The sequence below is a fragment of the Muscardinus avellanarius genome (genome assembly GCF_963383645.1).
Source record: "Muscardinus avellanarius genome assembly, chromosome: 9".
NCBI classification, from domain to species: Eukaryota; Metazoa; Chordata; class Mammalia; order Rodentia; family Gliridae; genus Muscardinus; species Muscardinus avellanarius.
In genome coordinates, this window is record NC_137795.1 from 83413202 (window position 1) to 83438231 (window position 25030).

At 35.3% G+C, this 25030-nt stretch overlaps 1 protein-coding gene across 1 annotated transcript in view; it reads right to left on the reverse strand.

Annotated features, from left to right (window-relative positions):
* Positions 1-25030, reverse strand: part of SLC13A1 (solute carrier family 13 member 1) — a gene marked incomplete at both ends in the record, with an annotated part of 98779 nt that overhangs the window by 33647 nt on the left and 40102 nt on the right. Inside the window, 4 exons of the mRNA XM_080701336.1 lie at positions 1854-2005; positions 20907-20949; positions 21030-21081; positions 22134-22321. Of these exons, the coding sequence (XP_080557462.1) occupies positions 1854-2005; positions 20907-20949; positions 21030-21081; positions 22134-22321 (435 nt within the window). The remainder of the gene's footprint in view (positions 1-1853; positions 2006-20906; positions 20950-21029; positions 21082-22133; positions 22322-25030) is intronic.

Here is a 25030-nt window from a genome sequence, read left to right on the forward strand (position 1 = left end):
CTCGGGGACTACAAGCGTGCGCCACCACACCCAGCAAGTATTTTCTAAACTTAAAGTTTGGTCAAATCTTCATAATCAGACAAATTAAATTAAACAATTAGAGAAGATACTGAAACATTTTGTCCAAAGTGTTCTAATGCTCTCAATCTGTTAATACCAGTGAATTAATACATTCATAGAGTCAAGAGAAAAAATTAAAAGAAAAAATTGGTTGATTCACTGTGCAGGAATATAAAGACTAAGGGCAAATTCAATATGGATTACTTTCTATTGTATCAAGTAATGTCACAGGAATGGTCTAAATCAGCATATCTCTCAATCCAAGAAGGACTAATCAATGTGAATTTGGTAAGGATGTTTCAGAGAGGATTGAGATATGGAAACTTTTTGCCTTGGGAATCCACTCAAGGTTATAAATCTAGCTTCCAGAAAAAGGCCAGGTACATTTTCTATCTTGGATTAGAGTATGCATTGAATATATTCTCTCTGAAACTGAATTTCAGAAGTCTTTCACTTATAAACCAGATGATTTTCAAATGATCCTTCCTCCGTTGGTTGTATATTCATAGAAATAATAAATATATAAAGAGTTCTTTGCATAACTGAATCTAAACTTCCATACCAGCATTCTTGTTACACAGGATCCCAATTTTTTATGGAGTGGAGATTGATATTCTCTGTATCATGGATTTATTTCTTGAAGAAACAATGCATGCATAACATTTTGCATTTAATTTTAGAAAGTTTATAATGTCTGTGGATGTTTCCTAGAGTTAGTTTTCCTGCTTCTGAACCCTATTTTTTTTAATAAAAGACTAAACCCAGTTCCTGAGCTTACTCAATACTATTTTCCTTCTGAGAACTCTGACAATTATGTCTTCTTAGTATGTGAAATATGCCTTGAACACAGAAAGATTTGAGCTGTCAAGTGAAACATGGACTTTCAAAGTATTGTTCCATTAGTCTTATACTATGCAAAATCTTTTTCCATAGTTTATGCATCTAATACTCATAATAATCCTACAATCTATAACTATTTTACATATAAAAAGTATTGGGAGAACAATGTTTATATATACATACACACACACACACACACACACACACACACACACACACACACACATATGTGGTTTCCCTTCTACCTCTGGGCTTCACTTCCAGACCTATTTTATATTTTTATTTGGAAACAGGGTCTCTTAAATCAATGAAGCTGGCTTCAAACCTGTGTAATCCTCCTGTCTCCACCTCCCAAACACGGGATTACAAGCATGCACCACCATGCCCGGCAGAACAATGTACATTTTGATGGGGTTCAAATGCACAAGGTAACTATATATTGTAAAAATTTTAGCCAAATGCCATAACTAATAATACAGTTCCCATTTTCTTTAGTGGATTGGCATGGTAGTTCCAAACTCAGGGTATTACATAAGTCTGCAGTTTATTACTGCTATTTTTTGTAACTTCTAAATACTTCAATTTTTGTTGAATTCCAAAGCTAGGTCCTGTTTACATTCATTTATGTTCAAATGCCGGTCTTCAACCCCTAAATACATTATCCTATGCAAATACATTTTCATTTTAGATTACTGTGATGTACATAACCATTTGCAATGAAAAACTGTATCCCCTATCCGATTAGTATACACATTCAAGAGTTATCTTTTCTCTTTTGAACTAAGGAACGTGCAGGCAAAAATCTCTGTACCTACAGGTGTCTTGATAGAAAACAAAGGCAAGTTAATTCAACATAGTTTTTTTGTCCTTTTTTTTCTGAATCAGTTAAAAAATGATTTCTATCACTTGTGTGCTCTTCATTTTTAAATTACCAATCCAATGATATTACTTACGTATTGAAATGCTCAGTGAAGATCAAGTTGGTGGAGGTGCCAGTGGTTGTTGTCAGTCCACCAATGGTAGAAGCATAAGTAATACTCAAGCACATCAGTTTACACATCATATGGTCTTTCTTTGACCGATATCTTGCTCCTGTGACTGAATTCTGTTCAATAAGAAAATGTACTATCAGACCAACTTTGTAGTCAAAACAAGCATAAACATTCCTATGGAATAAATGTGTGCTGATCCCACTAATTCATGTCTGTGATAGCATTTGAAGATGAAACTTTTGGGAGGTGAAGTTAAATGAAATCATGAGGAAGAGTCCTGGTCTGATAGAATTAATGCCCTTATAAGAGGAGACAATAAAAAGCTTGATTGTTGTTCTCTCTGTCATGTAAAGATACAATGAGATGTTGTCATTTGCAATCCCAGAAGAAAGTCCTTACCACTCACTCTGCCAGAATTCAATCTTAAATTTTTAGTATCCAAAACTTTAGAAATGACGTTTTCCTCTTTAAGCCACCCAGTCTACAGTATTTTCTTATGGCAAATTAAAGTGACCAAGAATTAATTCATCTTTTCATCCATAGAAATGTAACAACAAATATAATTTAAGCTAAAACCTTAAAATATTTTACAGACATAATTTAATTTACACCCATTCCTTCATTCTTGGTTCTGACACCACTATTTCCTTATCTCTTCCTTTCTCATTATGAGTTATAGTTTTCCACCATTTTTCTACTGTTATTGGTAGTATGTAGTCAATAAGATTTTCAACCTCTTTTGGAGAGTTTCTCCACCTTGGTTTCTTAGAAGCTGACCCTGAGAAGATATATCAGTCTGGAAAATGAATGTTTTCAATCTCTTTTTTCTCAGAATTGAGACATGATGTAATCAGTATCACCCTTGCTTCCCACTATCTCTTCCAAAACACGTATCTTCTACTAACATAAGGAAGCATCCATTTTTCCATAAGGCTTATATAATTTTAATCTCTTTTTCCCCATTATTTTTATCATGATATTCTGATCTCCTGGTCACTCAATGTTTAATTTGAGATAAAATTTACACATGGCACACAATCATCTTCTCTACTTCAAATCTGGTCAGCATCTGAAATATTCTAACATCACAGATTATTTTACACCTCATTTCCAAGTACCTTCAATTCTACTTCACCCCAGTCACCCACACCTTGGGTCAGGCAAATCTTCAAATGCTTTTACCTGTGAAATCCTATTCCATAAGTAAGTGTATTTTTTAAAGAATAGGACTGCAAAAGCAACTCTATTCTTATTCTCACCCATAGCCCATATAAAAACACTCTGTTGGTTGATTCTTGGTGTTCCTCTGGTGAAATCCAGAGCAGAATCAATAACTTTTCTGGTCATTTTATTTAATAATAATCTTCCAGTTATATCCACTCCAAAAAGAAGCTTCATTTCAGACACTGAAATGAACAATGTCTTATTTAATAACAAAAGTCCCCAAAAGGTTAACCTTCTCTATTTTCTTAGGTCAGACTTGCTTGACATCCCACAATTGGAAGATGGTTTGTGAGCTCAGCTTTTTCTTTGTTCTCCTAAACTCTAATTTATCCCACTACTTGCTGGACTTTGTTTCTAAATCATCTGTACTTGGAGAGGCGGGAATAAATGGGATCAGGAGAAGGCATCAAGGATTTGAAGAGATCTTAACTGGCATATTAATTAGATAGGATATTAATGCTCTCCAAGCTTGAGGAATGTTCACAATGACTCCCTCTGGTTAATGGCTATTATAGGCTTTTCAGAGGCTTTTATTGCAGATTAAGAACATTAGATTGTTGTTTCTTTTGTGTAGCTAAAGGATTTTTTCCACCATGTTTCTTATGGAAACATTCATGGTTTCTGTGTGTGATGGTCCATCTGTTTTTTTTTTTTTTTTTTTTCTGCTAAGGTCAATTTACCCTGCTACCAGGCACTTTTGGAGGAAGTTTCATTTTAAGCAACATCAAATACCACTTTTTCTATATTTTCCTACTTTTTCTATATTTTTCTATATTTTTCTATATTTTTCTATATTTTCTATATTTTCTATTTTTCTATATTTTTCCTATATTGATCCAAGAAAAATAGGTGCCTCTGATCTCTTGTTAGTGAAAGTAGAGCTAAAATTTCATTGGCTAATGAGACTCAACTATGTCCTTTCACTTTCTAATTTTTCAAGAGTGTGTCCAACACTACAAGTCTAAGGAGGAGATACCAGGTTCTCTTGGTGGTTTCTCAACATCCATCTCACCAGGCCAAGTGGGAGACTCTTCCCTTCCCTCTTTCTTGATGGCATAGGGGTGAGGGTATAGAGAAATAAAGACTTCTTTATTTTTAGCACTAAGTTTAAGAGTATGAAACTGCTTTTTTTACTTCATTTTCAAGTTTTTATCAGTCTTAATGTAGGAATATTTATGCCATGTGCTTGGTATTATAGTTAATCATGGATAGAAAACAATCTCATTTTCCCATCCTACTCAAGAAGAAATTGACTGATATACTAATTTCTTCTTCCACTTTTGTTATCAAATTACTACTATGCCTACTATCTTCTAACCACATTGGCTAATCTAGTCACTGAAGTATCTAGTAATTCCTACTTAATTGATCCTCTTGTTTGTAAATTTTCTCCCTTGTCCAGTTCAGAGTCCATGGTGAGCCATTTAAAATAATCTTAATATTCAAAACTCTCTTGACTTTCTTTGAATGGTGGTTACTTATAAATATTCCAACTATTGCTAAACCCAACCATCTTCTCTCTCCAAATCATGTTGCCACTGAAGAGCCAACCATCATTGGTGAAAGAGTATGCAGAGAGTAGAGAAAACAGAATTGCCTACACTCATGATTACTGACATCAACTGCTATAACATGATGCCCTCTACCATACTGTCTTTCTCTTACCAAGTTACTCATTCTCTACTAGAAATTTAAAACCTCCTTTATTTTCTTGAAATCTCTCTCTCTCTCTCTCTCTCTCTCTCTCTCTCTCTCTCTCTCTCTCTCTCCATTCCTCTGTCTCTCTCTTCTCTCTTTCTCTCCCTCTCTCCCCACTAGGCTCTGTCTTGCTCTATATAGTTAGCTTTGCCTCCTAATTCACAGAGTAGATAGAAACCAGCAGAAAATGGTATCAGCCTGAAGTATAGAGACCTACTTAACATCTGCCTCACCATTGCTTCCTTCTCTACAGAAATAAGGAATCAATGTCTCTTCTTCTTCTTCTCCTTCTCCTTCTCCTTCTCCTTCTCCTTCTCCTTCTCCTTCTCCTTCTCCTTCTCCTTCTCCTTCTCCTTCTCCTTCTCCTTCTCCTTCTCCTTCTCCTTCTTCTTCTTCTTCTTCTTCTTCTTCTTCTTCTTCTTCTTCTTCTTCTTCTTTCTGAACCTCAGTCTCTTGGGCCTTTGAAGAAACCTTCCACTACAGATTATTGCAATTGTCATCAACATTAAATCATGTTAAGCCATAGTGATAAAGGAAAAAGAAAGAATGCCTTCTTATCTTTATTCTCAATGAACTTCTGCCTTTTGCATATGTATTTTCAAAACCAAACTATTTAAGTCTACCCTCACTGCCTCCATTTCTGTAACCACTTCAACCTGACTTCTGTCTTGCCATTCCACCTGAAATAGACTTCCTATGCTTATAGATAACCTCCACATTGTAAACCACACAGGAACTTTTCAGACTGAATTCTGTAGACCTCTCAGTGGCATATAAAAGAGCTAATTACTGCTTCCAATTGAAAACGCGGGGTTTCTATGGTATCTCACTCTTCTGATATTTTTTCAGCTCTGATTGTTCTTGTGTTACCTGGCCACTTCCTTTTTCTTTATGCTTCCTTAAACCTGAGTTTTAAAAAACTCTCTAAGACTGTTCTAGCTCCAATATTTCTTTCTTTAAAATCTCATATTTTCATTGACTTAATAACGATAAATATACCAGAACAAAATGTTCAAAATCAAACTCATGAGTTTCTTCTTCAAGGCTGATTCTTCAAATGTTACCAGTATAAGCTAATTGTGCCACCATCACCCTAACAAGCAGGTAGAATGCACTTCTTATGCAATAACCATGGGTCTCAATTAAAATTGATGCAGTCTTAACTCAGGCAATTCTTAGGACACAAGGTGGGTAATATTTTATACCCTGGTACAAATGAAGAAATGAAACACAGAGCCTAAAAATGACAGACTTGAATTCTGAAACTGCATGGTCTTGCTTTGATGGCCACACTCAGCAAGTGTGCTTTATTGCTTGTCATCCTTAAACACATTTCTCTCCTCCTCTCATCGAATTTTGCCGATTTATCTGGATAAATATGCTTGTAGTCTGTCTGGATTTCTCCTTTTCCACTGCTGTCACCTTGTTCTATATCCATATGATCTCTGGCCTCAGCTACTCCAATAACAGCTTTACGAGACTCCTTGCATCAATTCTTGCCTAGCTGTTCTACTCGCTGCAGCCACACAAAATCTAAATGTATTTAAGGAATATATGGATGCTTGTTCTTTTTGTCTTTTTTTTTGCCTTCATATGTATTTTAAATATATTTTATTATTTTTAAGGGTCCAATATGTAGGAAAGGGCTGAAATAGGCAAAATTGGTGCCAGGAGAACCCATGAGGAAGTAATTACAATGACAATAATATAGTCTGTATCCTCTGTAGCCATCCATCTACCAATAAACAGGTTGTTTCTATATCTCAGATATTGTGAATAGTGCTACAACAAACATGGGAGGTTCAGGTATTTCTTTGAAATATTGATATTATTTCTTTTGAACACCCACAAATGGTATTGCTGTATCATATGGTAATTCTATTTTTAATACTTCTGATGAATCTTCATAGTGTTTTCCGTAGTGACTACACCAATTTTCATACCTACCAACAGTGTACAAGGATTCTTGTTCTTGAAGACCAATAGTAGCATTGTTCTGTTGGTATAGCTAAGCATTCAGTCTGTGATATTGACACAGTATGATCTTTTTGGCAAAATCATGATTAGAAAAAAATTACTATGCCCTAAAAGTCATCATGGTTGTGGGAATGGCATTTAGTTTGGCAGGGTAAGGTACTTTGGATTGTAACTTATTTTTACTTTTTAATTAACTTAAAGGTCATCCCCCAGAGGTAACTATTCTTTACCCAAAAGAAATAAATTTACAAATGTCTTCATTGGTCTTATAATTTATGCATGAAAATTATTTGTATTTTCTGTGTCATGAAAATTTCCATTGAAAACTTGCAAAACTGGTATGTAAGTAATCTGACAAAATAAATTTGAAATTTTTTATGAGTAATATAAATGGCAACTGAAATTTAGCACTTACATATTAAATATTTTACTACAAGAAAAGTGTTAGGCACAAAGCAGCATGCATAATTTTGGCATTATTAAATTAATAAAAGTGGAAATTTTAAAATTCATTTTATCCATAATTTCTTATTGACATATCAAAACTTACAAATATACAAATAAAAATTGAATTTCATATAAAATCATAATTGCAAACTTTGGCATATGTATGTATATACAATGATAAAAGTGCCTTGGCAGATATAGAATAAAAATCAAAACTGAAAATAATTAATCCCTTATCAACTAATTAATTCCTTAATTATTTTTCTGTACAAAGGCCTTTGAAACATCTATTAATACACATTAAAGCTATTGATCATAAAGTGATGTTTATGCAAATATGAGCCATTTAGATAGGCATTCAAAATTTGGGTAAATTTGTATTTTACAGTAAATGGTGACACTAATGGATCATAATGCAAATTAAAAGTTCACTGGAGGTATTTTTGAGGTAGAATGGGAGATGTTCAATATGTTCTGCAACCAGTAACCAGGGATTCCATACTTTTAGCCTTTTATTATTTTTGCTAAGGGCATGTGATTGAAAAATATGTTAGTTCCTGCTAACCATTTTTTTCCTTGCAAAAAACAGCTTGTTTAAAATGTCTTGGTGTTTAGAAATATTTATTTGCATTTATTTAATAATATTAATACATGCCATATATTGATTTATCAGTTGTGAGTATTTCACTTAAACTTCCACTATGCGCTGGGCATGGTGGTGCACACTTGTAATCCCCGCGCGTGGGAGGCGGAGACAGGAGGATCCTGCAGGTTCGAAGCCAGCCACGCGCGCTGCCTTAGGAGACCCTGTTTCCAAATTTTTTAAAAATGTAAAAATAGGTCTGGGAGTATAGCCCGGAGGTAGAAGGGCTTCCAGGAACCCCAGTACCACACACACACAAAAAAAATCAACTATGCTAGATGATGAGTATTTTAGCATTTATTCATAGCTTCCTTCATTGAATACACCGACACTTTTTATATCTCCATCATTCTGATATTATGACAGTACCACAATTTTGCTTACAGCAGACTCTGATGTTTCACTGTGTTTTCTAGCGCTCTATTTAGTTCAAGAGCTGATATTGAAGCAAGGTGTAAATACTATAGACAGCAGGAGAGGACTTTGAGCAGAAAAGTACAGGCCTTTTTAGAAAAGCCCAAGATGAGCTACTACTTGAGACAACTAGTGACAAAGAAATTATAAAGAAGTGTGGTGTCACAACAAATTAATCACTAGTCTTCTGTCCAGACAAGAGATTCGACCTAAGACCAAGGGTTTGCTGGAGACTGAGTTGGAATGAGTCATTTGGAGTAGAATCTAAGACTCTGATCCTGAAGACAGATGTTTTCAAATTCCAGGACATCTCATAAGTGAAAGAGGAGTTCATCGTGTCCTTGTATATGTGTGTGTGTTCCTTGAGAGTGTGTGTAAATTTTGTCCTAAAAGAACATTGTCATGGGTATGTTATGAATGGGAAAGTGCTCATGTCGTAATGTATAAGAAGACTTCTATGAAATTAAATATACAGAATGATATATTTAAAAAAACAAAGAATATACCTTTATACATATATACTTAGAGATAAGGCTGAAATCAAAGACACATTTCAAGATAGTATCAATGGTTATTTCTTGATCATAGAATGAGGGTTATCTGATACCCTCTTGATACCTTTTGCATATTCTACAATAATAAAAAATTATTTTAACACTTAAAAGAATTGCAAACTATTAGAGAAGACAGGTATTTAGAGATAGCCTGGTCAAAATACCTAACTTTTAAAAAGAGTAAAATGAGTTCCAACTGTGACATAGTTGGTCACCACAAAATTAAAGTTAGAATCCATGTTTTTAGCCACATTTCCTCTCAGGGATTTCCCCTCTATCACCTTGCCTTCCAGAAAACTTTTTACTTATGTAACTTTTTAACCCTACATCTACAATTTTGAATTTAATTAATTTCATACTGCTTTTACAATGATCTATCCTATTGCATTTTTATTCAATTCTAACTCTAATACATTATTTATACTACATACATACATACATGAAATCTATCACCTTGCGAATATGCCTTCTACCTCTTCTAAGTAACCGAAAACACTTCAAGGAGGACATGATCAAATGTAGAATCCTACATCATCCCACAGAAGTGTCAGAACAGAAATTTTGCCTCCCCAGATATAACTCACTACTGCCACCTGGTGGCAATCATTGCAGATTTCAGGGGCAAGTAGCCTATTTCCGACATTGGTGCTAATAAAGCACACATAAATCAACATGGTCAGTACCGCTAGTCTCCATAGGGCTATAAACGATAATTTGCTGGGTTAAGTGTAGTATGAAAATATTAAGGTTGTTAGTTATGTTTAAATAATTATGAAAGGATAATTGAAAAATATGTTAGTTCCTGCTAACCTTTTTCTCCTTGCAAAAAACAGCTTGTTTAAAACGTCTTGGTGTTTAGAAATATTTATTTGCATTTATTTAATAATATTCATACATGCCATATATTGATTTATCAGTTGTGGGTATTTTATTTATTTATTTATTTATTTATTTATTTATTTATTTATTTGGTGGTACTGGGGTTCCTGGAAGCCCTTCTACCTTCGGGCTACACTCCCAGACCTATTTTTCCATTTTTTATTTGGAAACAGGGTCTCCTAAGCCAGCGCGCGCAGCTGGCTTCGAACCTGCGCGATCCCCCTGTCTCTGCCTCCCAAGCGTGGGGATTACAAGCGTGCGCCACCACGCCCGGCAGTTGTGCGTATTTCATTTAAATTTCCACTATGCTAGATGATGAGTATTTTAGCATTTCTTCATAGCTTCCTTCATTGAATGCACCCATACTTTTTATATATCCATCATTCTGATATTATGACAGTACCACAATTTTGCTTACAGCAGAGTTTGATGTTTCACTGTGTTGTCTAGCGCTCCATTTAAACAGATGAGTAATATGGTATACACTCATTAATTTTTTAAAATTTTCTTGTTGTCCTTTTCACGTGTCTAGTATTTTTTTAATTGCATACCACTAAATCAGCCCCAAATATTCCCTAGTTGCTTAAATCTTCTTTCAGAACAATCAAGTAATAGGATAAATTAACATATCAAATATTTTACAGTTTCATTGTCTGGTAAACCTTTCTCTCAGGGCCAACATGCCTGTCCTAAATCTAGTAGGTTTTTTTTTTTTCCATCTATAATTGCAAGAAAAGAAAAAAAAAAAACCTGAATTGATGTGAGTGCATTCTCTTATTTCATTGCCTATATAGCTACATATTGATTAGAGGTTGGAAATGAAAGTTACTTAAAAGGCTTTTTTTCTACTGTTTCTGAGTTTCCATTGTTGCTCTAGAGAGGTGTTCAGCCATTCATATTTTCTATCTTCTTAAAGGAATCAGTTTATTTTTCCCCTTTTTGGTAGGTTTGATGGTCCTCTCTCTACCCAGAGTATTCTGAAATCTCAAGGATTTCAAATGCACTTGCCCTGTGTGGGTCTGTTTCTTCTATTGTGCTGAAAACCATTTCCTTAATGACAAAATAATTTTTCATTATGGAAAATTTTATGCATTATTAATATATTCTTTTTCTCTGTTTTCTTTCATCTTTTTTTAAACTATTATTTTTTATCTTGTTTCTTCCTATTCTGTCTACTCAATTTTCCATTTATATATATTTTATATCTTGAGTTTTTACATTTAAATTTTGTATTTTTACTATATTATCTATTTTTCTTTGTTTCTCTTTTTCACAATGCAGTATGGATTTTATGAATACAATAGTTTTGTTTACTTCTCTGAATATTAAGGATTTTCTTTCCTTATGTTTTCATCTTCTTGTATAGCTGCTCTTTCCTGCCAGGGGCTATTTTCCTTTTGTTTGTTTGGTACTCCGTCTTTCATGCCTGAGGCTTCCTTTGGATTCTGGGCGGTTTGGGTTGTCTGTTCATATTTCAGGCAGTGAAAAGCTGCTTAAGCTCTGCACATGTCCTCTGCGATTTGTTGTCGGCCTGAGCTTCACTGTGGCATCATTGGACTGGCTTGTGTTGAGAAAACTCTAATGTCAATATGTTTTCAATATTTTTCTTGTGTTGATTGTATTCTCCAAGAATCTTCTAGTCTCCTGCCTGCTGCCATCTGCAGTACATAAACCTGGCCACTGGGACTGGTTGGCTGGAAACAGGTTTCTCATCATTCAGCCTGGGTACTTTCACTTGGTGTCCCTCTATTCACTATGCCATTCTCCCTGGACACAAAACTGTCTGGTTCTCCTTACCCTCTTTTCTGTCATGTCCAAAGATTATATTTATGTCTGATGGAGGAGGAACAGTTGAATCCATCTGTAAATGGGGCAGATGTGTATGGATTTAACTGCTTATAAGCATTTTATGTCTTGTTCCCACTCTTCAACATTTTAAAAACTTTGAATGCTGCTGCTATGTAAATTGGATTATTTATTGGCGTTTCTCCCTCTGGATTAATAATTCACATCCATAGATAGCTAAGTCATTCTCCACCCATCTTTTTACTTTCCGATTTCCAAAATGATTTTGTTGCCATGTCTTCTCTTGATATTTATAAAACTGTGACTGTGACTTAAAAAGTCTACTTGTTCTAATGGTGATTCAGAGCAAAGTAGAGGTAAATATGCCTATCTGAGCTGCCATCTTAATAGAAGATGTGATATGTATCTTTTTATATTAAAAGTAAGTGAATGAATATTTACTAATAATTAATGCAGATTGATCCTGATGCCCACATGTTGATAGATGGTGCAAGTGAAAAAGGGAGGGGAGAGCGGGTGCTCCGTAGTGCACAGAGGTATTGAGAAATGATGGCCCTGTCTTCCTTGTCTGCAGTATTGAGTTTCTAAGTGCTCAGTTAGTGGATGCCAGATTGTGTTTTTTACCTTTCATTAAACCAGCTTTTTTGCAATGTGCAAATGGTTTTAAATTATTTCTAGTAGGATATATAATCTCTATGAGGAAATCATGCAATAAAACTAATACAATAAATGAATAGCAAGAAAATGTAAGAGAAGTTTTTCTTACTCTTGGTATGAACTCTTCATGAAGATCTGGTGAAAAGCTAATCAAAACAAGTCAGAGGAGTTGCACTGAAATTGAAATGATCAGGGAGGCTCTTGGGATAGGATATATATCCACTGTAGTTATTAAATGACTATGCTACATATTGTTAACTGCAATATCAGCTTATATAATAAGAGGAAAATGAATTGATAGATATTTAAATTTTAGTATTCAGCAATGTTGAAAAAATTATGATTAAATCCAAGATTTACTGACAAACTTGTATTACTCTAAATGTTAACTATTTAGAAGTTTCCTTTGCAATTTTATTGGTAACATACACACACACACACACACACACACACACACACACACACTACTGAAATTTTTCTATAGTGGTAAAAATGACTGAAATAATTTATAGATAATCTAGCAGATTTATCAATTTACTATCATAATTAATCAAATTCTTGTTAAACTAAATAACATTTAAAATATTAAAAAGCACTTCTTACAATGCACCATTCAACTGATACAAAAGTAAAGAATCTGATTCACCAAATAAAGTGCAAGTGGACATTTTAAGATAAGGGAATGACATGTCAGGTTTTGATGTGAGGACTTCAATTTATTTTGTTGCAAGGAGAGTTTGGGATGGAATACAATGCCCAAAGCCAACTGTATGTGGAGAATTATAAAGGAAAAAGTAATGTTTATATCCTTTGTAGAAGTAGAAATCAGGAAAATGTTAAGCCAACTTAAGAGAAAAACATAATGCCCCTTGAAAATTATTAAATGTGAGTATTTTGTAGCATTACTTGTGGGTTAAAAAGAAAACAATAATATAAATGAAAACTCTTTTGGTTAGATGCAACCCAGGAATAAAATAACTACCATAGAAATTTCAAGGAAAATTATCAGTTCAATTTTTAAAAGTATATAACATACTAGAAAATAAGGCAACAAAATGAGAACCAACATAAAACAAGAATGCTGGAAGAGGGAGACCAATGAGGACAGGATATAAAGAAATTTACTTATGATGAACAAATTTAGATAGGGGCTTGGAAAATAGTTGGAAAAAGTAATTGTAAAAATTATAAAGTAAATCCTAAAAGGACACAAATAGAAATTAAATATTTAATGAAAAGTCAAACAAAAAAAGAGAAATAGTTTAAAGGAGAATTACTGAACTGAAAGATAGACGTAAGTTATTATTTATATTGTGACCCAACAAGACAAAGAGAAGGAAAATAAAGAGATGTTAGTAATCTTAGGTTTTAAAGTGGAAAGTTTAACATAAGTTTAATTGAAGACCTAGAGTGAGAGAATTAATAGAAGATGAGACAATAGAATATTGAGGAATAACATCTGAGAATTCTCAAGAACTGATGGAAAAGACTAAGACACAGTCACAAGGAAGGAATACACTCTTAGGTCTATCAGAGTAAAACTTTAGAACACCTACACTGACACTCAGGCACACTCCCCACACACATATCTTTAAAGTAGGTGACATGAAAAGATTGCCTACAAAGGAATGATAATTTGACCAATATCTAGCTGACTTCTCACTGGAAGAAAGAAAGCCAAAATATATTAGAAATATATCTCAATATGCAAAATAATTATAGTCAATCTAACACTATTTAACCACAAAAATATATTTTAAGAATTATAAAGACCTCTCTATTAAGCAAAAACTGAGAGTTTAACACCAAATATATCTCTCTGAGGTATATTCTGGTTTTTTGACCAGACTTGCAAGATGCATAAAAGAAATATATTTTTGAGCCAGGCATGGTGGCACACACTTGTAATCCCAGTATTTGTGTGAGAGGCTGACCTGGACAGCCTCAGCTACTTAGTGAGGCTCTTTGCAACAAAATGAGACCTTTTAACAAAATAAAGACTAAAAAATGGGGCTGGAGGTGCCTCTTGGGGGTAGAATGGCCCTGGGTTCCATCCCCAGTACCACAATACATATATATTTTGGAGAGATTACTTGAATAAAAATTTTAGAAGTTCAAGTAAAATTTTAGAAATGAAAAGACCGTGACTACTATAGAAATTAAATAGATAATAACTAGATGTTATAAATAACAACATACGTTTGGCATAAACTTCTAGATAATTACAACTAATTTAAAAGGAAATAGAAAAACCTGAATATTCCTAAAACAAAGAGAGTAATCAAATAAATTACAAGAATATATCCCTTTTACATCCTTCTTTCCTGGTACTGCTGGTTGGAATTCTGAATGAATGGGGGGGACAACAACCATCTTGGTTCAATGGTGAGGATTGTAAAGCAGAAAAGATTGAGTCAGGGTCAACTTGATTGTGGAGTCACCATACCAACCTAATTCTATCTTGTTGAAACTTTTGATGTTTTGTATCTTTGTCATAGTGGTCAAACCCACATCTTAACTAGTACAGATGGTAAAAACCAAAAATAAGAGTATAATTAACACAAAATATTAGACAGTGATTATCTTTACAAGGAATTGGGGTAACTGTGTGAGGAAAGAAAATAGGATCAAATAAAAGTTCATAGAGTTTTCTAGAAATTATGCTCTTTTTATTAAGCTGGGGTATCATATATACCATTTATTTATTTTGTTATCCTTTAAAATGTTCAGTTACATTTTGAAATATGTATCTGTATAAAATATTTTATGATCAAAATATATTAAAAATTGGAGAATAATATAAATGCATTTCATTTTTGGGAAATGCCACTGAAACATGCAAAGAAAACCATTGCTGAGTTTTCAATAACAAAATATAATATTTAAATAAGTTATAAAGAATGGGAAGTGATTGTATAGTCTGATTAATGTATGGATGCTTCCAACATGGGTGAGCTTATGCTATGTTGTAGATGATATTTTAATAGCATAGAATGTGAAGAACACTTTCACAATTAAAAATGAAAGATATATGGGAGGAAAGCCATTATCAATAGTCAGTAATTTCTCTAATAAAAATATTTGTGGAAAACACAAAGAAGCACTACAATCAGTGAGGCTAGAACTTTGACTTCAATGGAAATCAAAATCAAATTGGAAGTGAGGTCTCATTCCTGGGTTGCTGCTGGGATTCTTGGGTGGTATGTGGGTATATTGAGTATAGTTCTCTCTCTCCCACTCCCTGCTGTGAGAGTCATCTCTAAATGACTAGATTTAGATGGGTAAAAGGAGATATTTAAGCTGTATTAATTGAAGACTGAGTAGCACTAAGATTGATTTTGTCATCAAATTTCACCCAATATAAGAAAAGGAACGAGTAATAAAGGACAAGAAATTTTTGCTATGGGCCAGGCTAAATATACTTTTGCATATTTGGTCTAGGGGCCAGGGTTCTAGAATTTCTATCTCCTTATTTGATAGAAGTTATCCTCCTAGTTCCTAATATTAAGAGCCATGTTTACGACTATACTTACCAGGCACTTTGAATTCTTCGAGATTATTAAAAAGTGTTGTCTTAGACAATCAGATTTTCAACAATAAGAAATTTTATCCCCTGAATAAACAACATCAATTAAAAACTAGGTACAATTTGTTCAAGGGTATTTTTTCTTTTAACTTTTCCCTTTGAGGAACAACAAATTATATTAGATAAATGAAAAATACTTATCTCAGATTTTTCATTAAAAGAATACTGATTTTCTCGTTTCTTTCATTTGAAGATGCCCGGAGGTTTAAACATTGAACTAATAAAAAAAAATTCTGGGGTGTCTCTTTGAATAATACCAATGCTTATAGGGAAAGGAAAGAACTAGCAACTTGGTGTTTTCCTTTGGTTTCTAAAACTTGATTTATGAATATCTAGAACTCATTTGTCATGGTACTATATGAATGATGATTGGTCTCCTAGTCGCCTTATTGGAACTTGACAAATATATTCCCCCATGTGCTGTCAGTGATTTTTCTTAGGGTCATCCTTTCCTTTCCCAGTTCTTCTTTTCTAATAACAATTCAGCGATGTTTATACAGTAGCATAGGATTGATGGGCTATGTATCTACACACCACTTTTTTTCTAGGTACCAGTGGAGAGCCCTAGAAAGGCAATGCCTTTTAGTAAGAGGAGAACTTATTCAGTCATGTTGAGTCCTGGTCTCTCTTCTCTTCTCTTCTCTTCTCTTCTCTTCTCTTCTCTTCTCTTCTCTTCTCTTCTCTTCTCTCCTCTCCTCTCCTCTCCTCTCCTCTCCTCTCCCTTTTTCTTCTTCTTCTTCTTCTTCTTCTTCTTCTTCTTCTTCTTCTTCTTCTTCTTCTTCTTCTTCCTCCTCCTCCTCCTCCTCCTCCTCCTCCTCCTCCTTCTTCTTCTTCTTCTTCTTCTTCTTCTCTCTCTCTCTCTCTCTCTCTCTCTCTCTCTCTCTCTCTCTCTCTTTCTCTATCTCTCTCTCTCTCTCGTTACTAAGCATAATATTTTTCTTAGATATAAATACTCCTTAATCTGAAAAATTACTGCATATTCATCTTTTGGGGGGGGGGTACTGGGGATTGAACCCAGGGGCATTCTACCTCTGAGCTATACCCTCAGCCCTATTTTTTATTCTTTATTTTGAAACAGGGTCTCACTGAGTTACAGAGGGCCTCACTAGGTAACTGATGCGTGAACCATGATCCTCTTGTCTCAGCCTCCCAAATGCTGGGATTACAAACGTGAGCCACCATGCCCAGCTTAATATTCATCATCTTTAACTCTAATATATGACCATTATTACCTTCAGCAGCAGCAAAAGCAAGAAAGGATCATTCTTATTATCTATAAGAGAACTTTTCAAGTTCTATTATCAATAATTTTATAGTTGTCTAATTTTAGCTCCAAACCATTTTTTATCTTTCCACCCAAAATGAAATTAATCGGACCAATAGCTTTGTCTTTAATCCTTTGCTTATTTGCTTTTTTCTTATAGTTTGTATATATTGAAATTATTTAAATCTAATTTTAATTGAGAAAATATCTAAAATTATTGATTCACTTAGCACATATATAGATGCTTGTTAGAGGCAGGCGCTGCTCCAGATTCAAGATAAATAAGAAATGAATAAAAATCTCTGCCCTTATAGGCCTGACATGTTAGTGAAAAAAAAAACAATAAAGTAAATGAGAATTAAGTAAATTATATAGTTTATAAGAAGGCAAACTCTGCTTTAGAAAAAGTAGGGCAGAGTAAGGATTAGGAGGAGGGACACGGGACATGGTGACTGCAAAGTAACAGGGACATTAGGGCAGGCGCATTGCCAAGACAGTATGTGAGTAAATGTTAAATGTATATTAATTACTTAAGATTATTGTACATTTGTTATTAACATATAATTATTATATAACTCATATAATATTGTTATTATTGATTTTGGGGTGACAAGTTTGTGATTTTCTTCTACCTATTGAGAACTTTCTGCTTACTACACAATGAACTTAACGTGGATCAGGGTGCTTATTATTGCCCTTGGCAGGAAATAAAACTCTAAAATATGAAATAAGATTATTGATCATCTAGGGTTGATTTGATAGTATTAGTACAGGAATTTTAATTAGATTTAAGAAAATCCTTAATTTTGTACTAAAAAAATGCTGATTCAATGAATAATTGCAGTAATTTTTAGGAGAAATCAAATTAATTATTTTTGCAAGAACATGGTAAAATGATAGAAGTTATTAAAAAATCCAAGTCCTTCATTTTGTTTCTAATATTTGAAATTTACTTTAAATCATTCTCTCTTAATTTGATCATATTTTACCTGAATTCAAAATAAAACTGCACAGGATTTAATTCAATACAATACTTTGCTTACTTCAAGAAGAAGACAGAACACCAAAGACATGAATCAAATAGACCTTATTTTTTGTTTGTTTGTTTGTTTGTTTGTTTGTTTGTTTGTGGTGGTACTGGGGTTCCTGGAAGCCCTTCTACCTCCGGGCTACACTCCCAGACCTATTTTTACATTTTTATTTGGAAACAGGGTCTCCTAAGCCAGCGCGCGCGGCTGGCTTCGAACCTGCGCGATCCTCCTGTCTCAGCCTCCCAAGCGTGGGGATTACAAGTGTGCGCCACCACGCCCGGCGACCTTATGTTTTATAGCTAAATGAGGTATACATTCCTCCTTCTAACGAGTTATTGTTAAATTTATCTAGTGTAAGCCTGTCAAGGAACAGGCACAGTTCATTTTAATTACAATATATACCACATATATTTATTTCTGAAGAGAGTGCTATCACTGATAAAAGTCAAAACATATCTTAAATGCACAATATATAAAATAATGCTTTGTGCAGCCTTATAAAAACACTTTTAATCCCAAAAAGATGTTCTTCAAGTTCTATATAAAAAGCTGAAGTTTTGAGCATTGGGCTCTAGAAAAGACCATACAATAAGCATTTGAAGTCTTGGTCTCCTTTCTTAGACACAGATATTAATTCTTATTACCTAAGATGGACCCAGATGACCTCACTTTTCTCCATTAAAAAGTTATTCTCCCCACTGCATTCTGTATCCCAATCTCCTCCATACCCACCTGCCTTCACCTAGGTCAGAGCAATGGAGGCATCTCCTAAACTTTTCTGTCCATTCCTCCTCAATATCTGATTAATCAAAAAGCTCATGTAGGTCCATATCTCTTTGCCCTTTACATTGTTACCTGGGATACCTTCCTGAAGGCAGAAGTCACTATGCTGCCCATCAGCTTCAAGGATTCCTATTTCCTATAAAATAAGCTGCAAAGGCCTTTGCATTGCATGAAGAGCTGTCCCTAACTTGGTTTAATATATGTAACCATTTCACTTACCATGGAAGCTCACCTGCCCTGAAGGGGATTCCTGAAACCCTTGTTATGTATGTATGTATGTATGTATGTATGTATGTATGTATGTATGTATTTATTACATTACCTCCCGGCTATACTCACAGACCTATTTTATATTTTATTTGGAACAGGATCCCACTAAGTTGCTGAGAGCCTCACTAAGTAGCTAAGGCTGGCTTTGAACCTGTGTGGTCCTCCTGTCTCAGCCTCCCAAGCACTGGGATTACAAACATGTGTCACCATGCCTGGCTGAAACCTTGGTATTTAGAACTGGGTTTTTGAATGAGTCGTACTCTCAAACTATAATGTTTATTTCATTTTTCACTCTTTGCATTCATTTGCTCATCGATTAATTGCTAAATGTCTATTGAATACCTTGTCTACATCCGGCAATGCAATGTGCTAGGGTCTAAACAGTGCAAAGGAGCCACATCCCTGTACTCATGGGATTTGCACTTCTCTGCTTGCACATGTGACCACCTTTCCAAACTAAAGTGTGTTTAGTTCCTAGGATGCCCAGTTGTTCCTGCCTCTGAAAGGCTTGACTCTGCATGCCTTTCCTGTGGCATTTATGTCAGGCTTACTTTTTCAGTAAGCCCATGTTTGCCAGTAGACTCTGTGTTACTTATATAAAGAGCAGGCCTTACCATCCATAGCCCTTCCAACACTATGACAGAATTAGATATCAAATTAATTTGAAAGGCCTTGACTCAAAACTTAGGCATTGTGCCAGAAAACTAGCTTTCTGAAGACAGCCACAAGAAAGTTACTGAGTACATGAATGTACTTTCTGTTTAGGCTTGCCAATTTTCAGAACAGTTTAGAAAATTCATTTCTAATGCATTATTCTGTAACATACTTGGCTCACTGTTGCTTATTAATATTTTAAGAATATTACCCCATCCCTAAACATAACAGTGTTTTCATGAATATATATTCAATTTCTCCTTAAAAATCCTTCATGTGTATGTAGCTAATGGCTTAAAACTTGTCTTTGTATTTATTTTCTCTGAATTGCTCTTTCCTTGAAGATTTCTGTAAACATCCAGAGTGTTTTTCCCCTCCCATCGAGTTTCATGCTAATGCATTACAGCCTGAGGAAGGAACACATACCCCATTCGCCTGTTCTTACTGCCATGGTTACTGTAGGACCATTTCTATGCAGGATTATTTTTCAGTGATCTAAAGATATATTGATCCCAGTACAACCTAGCATAATATTTATATTGATTTATTCTGAGGAAATGAATTATATGAAATAGTTTACAAAGATCCCCTTCTTTCCTTTAATATTTATCATGGCTGCAATTCCTTCACCTGTATTTGGCAGAAACAAATCATGAGTTCTGTATTAAATTTCTTTTTGTTTTAGTGGCAATAAAAACACTAAAATTACAGGATCTAATTATATGAATAGAAGTTGTTCTAAGTCCATAACCTGAAAGAAAGGAGGATGCTCCTACAGAAAATCAGGCCATTAAGTCAGCAAGATTTTAATAATAAAGTGAATCAGTATTCTGAGTTCAGAATTATATTTCTTTAAACTACATTGGCCAAATGCTATCACCACAATCCTAGTGAAATAAGAAAAGAAGAGTTCTATTTTTCAGAGCCTCATATGATTCTTATCTGGATGTTGGTTTCAGTCTATCCACTAAGGCTTATCAAAACATCAGACCATGCTTTGAGTTAGTGAAGCAAAGTAATTTTTAGAAAAGAAAGCAAGTAACACATTTAAACTGCATATGTTACCAACTGTGTGACTCTAATGTAATTTCATGTATAATTATTTAGAAAAATCAAATTTAATATACCTTTTCCATCTCCATCTTGCTTGAAATTTTCTCTGCATCATTACTGTGTCTGAAAAATAATTTGACCTCATTTATATTTTTATTAAAATGCAATTTGGAAAATTGTAATCAAAATATCTTTACCTTGGAACTGGCTTCATTTTCTCTATCTTATTTTCTTGTCCAGTAGCAGTTTCTGTGAAACATTAAATAAAAGAAAAACAACTTAAATAAGGGGTTACTATTGGGTCTGCATGTGTATGTATATGTAATTATTAGAATATAGAAGAATTACTAGAGAGTAAAAATAAATAAATTCACTTTGTAAACATAGCATTCATCTCAACAAAGTATTTTATAAACAAAAATATCCTCCCTACACTTTTTTTAAATTGCACCAGAGCAGTTAATCAAATTCAGAAATAAGCTGGGCGTTGTGGCACACACTTGTAATCCCAGCATTCGGGAGGCTGAGACTGGAGGATTGCAGTTCGTGGACAGCCTCAGCTACTTAGTGAGGCCCTCCACAACTTAGTAAGACTTTGTTTCAAAAAAAAAAAAAAGGCAGGGGGTGTAGCTCAGAGGTAGAATGTCCCTGGGTTCCATTCCCAGGCCCACACACAAAAAAAACAATAGTCAGAAATAACCACAGTGAAATTTGATACTGTATCCAAACAGAATGTAAGAATTAAAGATTCCCAGTATTAAACAAAAAAAGTCATTTTAGGACAGAAAAATGTAACGTGGAGGTCTACTGATAAACATGACTGAGAGTTCCATCTGATTGACTGAAAGGTAGAAAAGACATGCTTCCTCCTTTTGCCAAAGAATATAAATTCAGCAAGCAATTTAAAGAAAGATATTTGTACCATCTAAGTTCCTTTAATGACCACTGGGGATTACAGAGAGGCAGATCAAATTCATCTCATACAGGCATGGAAAAGTAATTCAATATATAACTCATAATTCTTTTTTTTTTTTTTTTGGTTTTGGTGGTACTGGGGTTCCTGGAAGCTCTTCTACCTCCAGGACATACTCCCAGACTTTTTTTTTTTTTTTTAATTTGAAAACAGGGTTTCTTAAACCAGCATGGCTGGCTTCGAACCTGCGCAATCCTCCTGTCTCCGCCTCCCAAGCATGGGGATTACAAGCATGTGCCACCATGCCCAGCTATAACTCATAATTCTTAAGGTTATCCCAGTGGCCCAAATGACTCTACCCCACTGTGGACATATCAACACATGATACCATCAACTTCCAGTCCGTGGTTGGAAGATTCATTAAAATAAGTCATCTGTGTGGCCTCGGCCTCTGCTTCAGCACTGATGATCTGCTGCGCGACAGCCTCCACAATGGGCATGACCATGGCGGCGGTAGAGGTGTTGCTAAGCCACATGGATAAGAAGGCAGTGCTGCTCATGAACCCCAGTGTCAGCCTGCAAGAAGAGAGGCTTTAATGTGGAGCCGAGTTCTCTGTCTTAAATAGTGCTGTGCTAGTTAACTGTAAGGCCAGTGCTGCGGCCTCTGAGGCCAGGATAGGAGCCTGCCAAGGGATGAGGCCAGTGTCGGGGCCAGTGAGGCCAGGAACAGGCCAGGACCATTGCTGGGGCCTAGGAGGCAGAGATTGGAGCCTGCAGAGGGGTGAGGCTGGTGTTGGGGCCAGCAAGGCCGGGATCAGACCCTGCCGTGAGGCAGGACCTTTGCTGGGGCCTCAGAGGCAAAGATCAGAGCCTGCCGAGGGGTGAGGTTGGTGGCAGGGTTAGTGAGGCTGGAACCAGTGTCTGCCATTTATTTGGTGAGGCTGTAGCTGGAGTCAGCGAGGCTGAGATAAGAGCTAGCCTAAAGACAAGGCTGGTACTGGAGCCAGCGAGGCCGGGAGCAGATCTACCGGGTGGCCAGGCCAGTGCTGGGGCCTTCAAGAGTGGGATTGGAACTTGCAAAGTGGCATACACACACAAAAAAAAAATCACAAAAAACAAAAAACAAAAAAAATCGGAAGCTCTTCCTAATATGCAAAACTAGGAAGAAATGGGTAATAAGAGGGAATCTAATGGAAGAAGGGGCCCTATGGAGGAGCAATTAAGGAGACCAATCTGAGGGGATAGGATGGAGGATGATGGAATCTCTTTAAAGCACATGATGTACGTAAATAAATATATCAGTGTTAAACACTAAATCAAGCATGGTATTGAGGGAGGGAGAGGGAGTGGGATGGGGATTGGATAAAGGTTGATTGGACGATGTGTACTTGGATATCCTAAGAAGTATTGTATTCCATTGTGATTTTGACTATAAAGCACCAATAAAAATATATTTTAAAAAGGATATTGTTTTTCAGTTGAGAATTAAATTTTTCAAGACATTAAAAGTTATGGTTCCTCCCAGAATGTGCACTCTAGGTACAGCTATAGCCAAGTAGATACCAAAAGCCACACATGTATGCGTGAGATTCATCAGGGATTTATCTCCTAGGGAACCATAAGAACCTTCTCTCCAAAAGCAGAAAGCATGACTAAACTTGATAGACATGATATGCAAACTGAAATTTGTATATGCATAACAGCTTGTAACATTACACGAATGCTTGAATACTCTTCACTCATGATGCCTACCTACAGATCCAAGTGACAAGAAAGTGCAACCCACTTTTGAATTTAGGGTCCCTTACTTTTTATTTTATCTTTGGGGCATATTTCTGTTTGTTTGTTGGTTGGTTGGTATATGGGCTAAGGGAGACATTCAAGAAGAGAAGTTAATAGTTGTAATCGTTTTACTTGTTCCCTCTTCTGGTTCAGTGTATGGTGGATGGAGAAAATGGTTAAAATTGCTTGTGATGCTGTGTACATGTTTGTCACTGTCAATATGACCTATATTATGATGTGAGACTATACTGCACCAAAGCATATAAAAATAAGGTTTTGGAATTTGAATAGATTCTATCATTTATGCTCTCCTGAATCTGAAATTCCTTTCTCTTGTCAAGGACTCTATTTGTTCCATTGTCTTCTCTTATGGAGTAGTTCATCCTTAAAAATAATATACCTATGACTTCAGATTTTTAAACATGTCAATAAACTTTCAAAATTAAACTCAGGGTAAAGCATGATCCCTTTTGAATACAAAGCCTTAGAAGATCATTCTGAAGTCATTTGTAAAACTCCCTGATTCATTTTCATTCTCCCTCCCTCCCTCCCTCCCTCCCCCCCCCTCTCTCTCTTCCAGGTCTGGGGATGAAACCCAGGGGCCTTTGACCACCAAGCTACACCCCCTTCCCTATTTTTTTTAATTTATTATTCATTTTGAAACCGGGTCTCACTGAGTTGCAAAGGCCCTCACTAAGTAGCTGTGGCTGTCCATGACCGCAATCCTCCAGTATCAGCCTCTCAAATGCTGGGATTACAAGTGTGCGCCACCACGCCCAGCTCTCTCTTTTCTTAATAGACTTTTATTGATGCATTGTAATTACACATCATAGTGAGCCATACAGTGATAGGAACATGCATGCACACAGCACTTGGTGCGTTTCCCTGAAGATTCCACTCCCTCCCTCTGCTTCTGACTCTTTTAAAATAGGTCTATAAATATTTCACACCATATTTGGGACTCAGATATGGTGAATATTTTCTATGCACAAGGCAAAATAAACTTCTTAAGAATCTGCTTGAACAGGAAATGGTTCTTAATAAGATGAAAACTCAAAACTATATTAACTTATAGTGTCTGTAAGATGTGAAATCTTCCTATTAAAAAGGGCCAGGAACAGGTATAATCTGCTGTTTGGTGACAGTGCCTTAAAATGAAAAGCCACTTAGTGGCAAAATGGAAAGGACTCCTCCCTACTGTGCATTACATTATCCTTCGTCTGGGGCAATGAACACATGTTAAGGAAAAGATCAAATTCTATAGCACAAAGGGCATGGAGCACCATTTTAAGAGTGAGTACATGATATGCATGTATGTTATAACTTTTTTCAAAATTTTTCTGGTAAGAGTCATATATGTATACACATATGTGTACATATACATATATTATGTATATGTGTGTATATATGCACACAAATGTACATGTATATGGTATTTAGCCAAAAAATGCTCTGTAAATTATAAACACAGATGCAGTTATGCTCTAGAAGGAATTATGCAGC